The sequence below is a fragment of the Mauremys mutica genome, chromosome 4 (genome assembly GCF_020497125.1).
Source record: "Mauremys mutica isolate MM-2020 ecotype Southern chromosome 4, ASM2049712v1, whole genome shotgun sequence".
In the NCBI taxonomy this organism is placed as follows: domain Eukaryota; kingdom Metazoa; phylum Chordata; order Testudines; family Geoemydidae; genus Mauremys; species Mauremys mutica.
In genome coordinates, this window is record NC_059075.1 from 92,350,656 (window position 1) to 92,356,416 (window position 5,761).

General features: G+C 38.8%; 1 protein-coding gene across 1 annotated transcript; it reads right to left on the reverse strand.

Moving 5' to 3' along the window:
- Window positions 1–319: 319 nt before the first annotated feature.
- Window positions 320–2,809, reverse strand: LOC123369901 (double-stranded RNA-binding protein Staufen homolog 2-like). Its single transcript, XM_045015955.1, has one exon. The coding sequence runs from the start codon at window positions 2,329–2,331 to the stop codon at window positions 1,609–1,611; it is 723 nt and encodes a 240-aa protein (XP_044871890.1). The 5' UTR covers window positions 2,332–2,809; the 3' UTR covers window positions 320–1,608.
- Window positions 2,810–5,761: the final 2,952 nt, after the last annotated feature.

Genomic DNA, 5,761 nt, shown 5'->3' on the forward strand with positions numbered 1-5,761 from the left:
CGACCCGATATAACGCGAATTTGGATATAATGCAGTAAAGCAGTGCTCTGGGGGGGCAGGGCTGCACACTCCGGTGGATCAAAGCAAGTTCAATAGAACGCAGTTTCACCTATAACACGCTAAGATTGTTTGGCTCCTGAGGACAGCGTTATATTAAGACAGAAGTGTACCAGAATATAATATTTTCTCAGTTGTTGAAAGTCAAGCTGTGGTGTCATGCTTGGATATAGTGATAAATATTGCAGTTAGTCACACAATGTGCCTTCCACCAACTTCCTCGACCAACTGCCCTATCCAGCACATGCATCTATCTCCCGTCTCCTAATCCCACAATCCACTCTTGTCAATACTTATGTAATAAATTTATTGAAGAGGAGGACCATGGATTGTGCTCCACAGACCCAGTATGTTCTTTCCATATGTAACTTCTATGATTTTCAACCCTATTGAATAAATACAATATCTGGATAATTTTGTGAAAATGGTAAGTAGTAATACAGTTCAGCAATAAAAGGGTTAATAATTGGTGTTATACCTGGAAAATAATTCTGGACATTCACTGTAATCAAGGTATGAAGTATAGTTATATAAGAATCAGAATATTATTGTTTTCAGTAGATCCACAACATTTTCCAAGTGTTTGGTTTTATTTGTTTCTCTACCATTATTCAGAGCTATAGTTTCAAGCTCCCTCTCTGTAGGCTCAGAAAGACAGTGTTGCACAGTTTCATATTTGTAAGGGCTAGAAACTTTGGGCTGGATAGTCACCTCCACTTTCAAAAGCAGGGTATCTTCCTTATGGGGCCATGGAAGGGGAGAGAGAGCTTTCTTGCATGTGTGGAATGGATGAAGTATCTGTGGCACAATCTCTTCAAACCTGATGGGGTATCACTGACAAAGACAATGTTGAGCCAATAATACAACCTCAGATAGTGACCAACAGTGACCCACAACCATCAGTGTCTAGGGGCAGCATTCCTAGGCAGCCCCAGTAGAGTGCAGAGGGACAAAATGCCTCCATATTGATGTAGTTGCCGTCAATAGTGCTCCCACGATCTGCAGGTTTAGAGAACTGAACCCAATCAATTTCCTGGGAAAGTAAATTCTGATTTCCCCTCATAGGACAATTCTTAGGAAAATCAGAGTCAGAACTCCACTTCCTTTCCTCACACAGGGATTTTCCCCTGGAAAGACATTCTAAACAGTAATTTTTTTTTTAAATAAGATCTTAAATGCTATAGAAACTAAGTGGCAACCAATGAGCTACAAAAAAGATCTCAGCAGGCCAAGCTATGGGTTAAGGCTGCTAGACCACAAGTACTATATTACAGTATTTAAATTTCAGCTGTTAAATCTCTGAACTCCATCTAGTTTTCTAATGTATAAAAGATTTTTTAAACTTATCCCCATAGATTCAAAAATTGCTTTGGTACATATCTCAGAAAAGTATCTTTTGTAACATTTATACTCTCTCGTGTTAGAATAGTGTTGTCTTCACATAAGACTCAAATAATGGTATTAGTCATTCATTTCATCGTACACATACACCCTATTGCATGTTGACAGGTTTATAAGGATGCAGTGGCGGCATTGGGTGCTGGGAAGCTCCTAGACGACAGCCTTTGAATCCTTGCAGTCCTGAGCAATGGTGCCTGAGTTAGTCTGTTTATTGTCTGCTTTCTCTCCCAGATGCTTGACTTGTTTTTCAAGTGTTCCATTTTCAACCTTCATAGCCCCTTCCACTGGATCCAGTCCCTGTTCTGAAAACTGTTTCAAGGCACTTAAAGCTGCCTGGTCATGGCTGGCTTCAATAGAGCTTCTAATACCATGGAAAGTCATCTGCACAGGAGACAGCGTCAAACAGGTCATACATTCTTTGCCATTTTGTCTATCACTGTAGTGTACCTGAAAGCCTTGAATCCTTGCCAAATACTCCAGCTGTTTTGAAGGCTGCACTGCAGAACAGGGGGAAGCAGGAGATATTCCTTTTAGACCTATGGCTTCTGCAGTCGGGGATGTTCCATTCATAAGGAGTTCCCTGGCAATTGTAGCTGTACTATTAGTAGTAGCAGATATGCTGAAGAAAGAGCTAGAAATCTGGCTCATTTCTTTGAATGACAAATAGCTTCCAGTAGTGCCAGGGGCTGCTTTGTTGCGGCTTGCTTCCATCTCTTGATAAACATCAGGTGAGAGATGGAGAATTCCCTTTGGTGTGTTACTTGTTGGCTCAGGAAACCCAACATTTTGGCCATTCCAGCCTTTGTTTTCCCCTGGCTTTTCTGGCTGATCTTGAAGAGGGGTGGAGGCTTTATAACCAAGCTGCAGCAACATCGCTTCTGCTGCATTTCTTTTAGCTATTAAATACTTGGAGTTGATTTCAGAGACAATAGCACCTGCAGCTCTACTGTCTTCAGTTTGGGTTGCAAGTGTTCAACATCTCTGAATATCAGGTCCCTGTTATATAAAGCCAACTAAAGCTCAGCTCATGAAAGAAAGATAATTTCTGTATTTGAAACTAAAGTATATTTGTTAACACAAGAAACAAAAAAAATAACATACTTTACACTAGTATATAAAGTTAACCCTAAACACACTATCTTAAATCACAACACATACTCTTTGTCTTTATATGTACATTTCACTACGTATATTTAAATAAACTTAAGTACTGAATGTAAAATAGAGATTAAGACAATCAAAGAATCATTAGAGAGATCACTGAAAGACCTTTCAGTGAAACCCTGAGAGATAAAATATCAAGATCAGGCACTATAAAGAGCTGATTCTTTTTAAGTGGGATCCTTTCTGAGCCCATTTGTGTTAAAAGACTGAGAAAATGATATCCTTCAAATAAAACACAAAAATGTAAAACACTAAGACAAACACACTTCATATGGATTTCCCAAATATAGAACAGCAGCAAGCAACCCAAGTCAGTGTGTTAAAAAGCTGCAAAGGTCTCAGGGTTGTCATCAGAGCAAGTGGATTTATACTGTGTGCATAAAGTGCAAACTATTAAATTGACTTTATTCTGCACTTGTAGACCTCGGCGATGCAAATTACACCCTGTTTATTCATCAATCTCAGCTGCAATTACTTCAAAGAAATTAAACAAATCAGCAGATGTCACTCAGCTTCCCTTATAAATGATACTTGACCTACCTCAGCAATAGTTTGGGAAATGTTGTGTTTGTAGCAGCCTGATATTTAATTAATGTGGTACACTAGTATGTGTGTTGGACTGTTTTTCTTAACTGTAAAGTCATGTGATCTTATTTACCATGACTTTACATGGAGAGTCACACACCATAATATTAATATGTACATTTTCTCATTAATTCCTGTTTTCTAATCAATATAGTATGAACAAAATATATAGTGGGATAGGATACTATAGTTTCTATTGTCATTAATTTGAGATGACCTACATAATTCACTGGTAGCTCTGCCATTTATTAGTATGTTGCTGATCTATACTTGTGGTAATAAAACTTGTATGGAAGCCCTGTATTAGCATAGTTTCTTGACAGCAAACACTGAAGGTTGGCAAGGCACTGTGTGTGGTATGGGTGTCTGCAATTCCTCCACCTCCCCCCCCCCCTCCCCCGCACACTTTTGAAGGAAACAATGTATTGTAATTGTAATATTGTAATGGAGATTACTTGAGATCCTGCAGGGAAATCAAGACAATATGTAAATCCTTTCCTGCTGGAAATGCTACTTTCAATAGCCTCTACTGTATATTTACTTGGGCATTAGCATAAAACTGACAGTTACTTTTTGTCATCAAATTTATTTCATATGTAAATAGCAACCTATATCTTCTCCAGTGGGTGACCCATCTCACCCACTCTCTTCCAGGGTGGCTCCAGCAGTACAGGTGCTGTCATATGGAAGAACAAGGAAAACTCACTGTCTTTGGTCCCCTGTCTTTTCCTCTCTACCCTTGCCCCTGTGTGACTTTATGAACTCTCATGGTTTCTTACAACCTCTGTACTGATAACTCTCACATCTACCTCTCCCCTTTCGTCCAGGGCCTCATTTCTTCCTGTCTCCTCATGGGTGACTTGCTGCTTCCTTAAACTGAACACAGCAAAAACTGAACTCCTAGCCTATGATCCTAACTCTCTCTAGCCTTCTCCCTTTCTTCATTAATACTGACCACTCTACTGTTTTTGTTTTCTTTTGGAATTGGTCACTCACAGACTTAGTTAATCTTTCACTCCTCCCTTCCTTTATCTGCTCATATACAGACTCTTGCCCAATCTTGTTGCTTCTGTCTTTAAAACATCTATAAAATCTGCACCTTTATGTTTCTGTCCACTGTCAAAACTGGTTCAAGCCATAGTTCTATCCTGCCTGGACTATTATAAGCAAATTCTTGACTCTCCCTTAACCTCTGCACAATAATAAGATTATTTAATCTATTTCTGTTGTTTTGACCATTCAACTCCCTCAAATTCATTTCTTCTAAAGTTTAAATTCCTTATCTTCATTTTTAAGGCTCTGCACCACCAACCTGTCAGGTCTCTACTCCTCATTTCATGGCCTGTGCTCTTCTCACCTTGTTTTTAATCCTCTCCTCCTTCTCTGGACTTTTACATGCTATTCCCTACATGTGAAACACCACTCTATCACTTCACATCCATCCTCAAATTGCACCATCAAATCTCTCCTGAGAACCCCTCTTCTTTTGCCTTACTATACACAGTTGATTCCTTCATCTCTCCTTTCACTAACCACCTTTCTCTGTCTGTATTCCTATTCTAGGTTTGTAGGCCTAGAAAAACACATTCACGGGTGGATCTCTGCAGCTGAATGGAGCTCCCAGTGAGGCTCTCCACTAGCTCAGGTATCCTAGATTTTACAATCTTTGTAGCAGGAACCTTGTTTTTATTTAATCTCCATAAAACTCCATGCAAAGTAATGGCATTTTATGTTTATTAAGAGATAACATGATGTGGTGACAAAAAATACTTGTGGGGTGAGGGAACAAGATGGGTCAAAATATATTAAATTTTATCTTGAGAGGAAAGGGATCAGATATTTTAATAGAACAAATATTATGATAAAAGAACAAAGGAGAAAAATGTGAGAATCAAGAATAACTTATCTAATTGTACTTAAGTTAAATCTTGTATTTTGATTATTATTGTAACAGGTTTAGAAGTTGTCTCCCTCACCTTTAAAGCCAAGGTAGTGCAAAATATTTCAAGGTATTTGATTTTGTTTCAATGGCTCCTCTCCTTCTCTGAATAGTTTATATCTATGCTGTCTACTGCTATGTGAGGAACTGATTCTTTTTATTATTCCTGCTGTTGAAGGAACAATACAAACAACTTCCAGGAAACAGAACTGTCTGCAACAGAGCTGTTTTCAAACTGGGATAGCAGGGACTAAGGGAAATTTTACAAAGCCTGAGTGAGATTGTAAATTATCAGTAGCAATACACACACACTCACAACAAAGCCTTTCCTCAACAATGGGAGAAAACTGTGTATAACTGCTTTTAAATTAATCCCCAAAAGATAATCTCCCCACCTAGGGATATGAATTAGGAAAAGTCTGCGGTGGTGGTGATAGCTGGGTCACTGGTGGGGAAAAAGGAAGTTCAGAATCTTATCATTATAACAAATCCTTGCTGCTTGGCACCTGCTTTTGAATGTAAACTTCGGATTGGGACATCTCTCACCTGGTTTGAAGAATATAAACTACAAATCACCACATTCCCCCGTAGGGAAATTTTGTCAAAGTGGAGGGG

What these genes read in the sequence shown, in the direction of transcription:
- LOC123369901 (XM_045015955.1), bottom strand. Translation starts at nt 2,331, where the DNA reads ATGTTGCTGCAGCTTGGTTATAAAGCCTCCACCCCTCTTCAAGATCAG.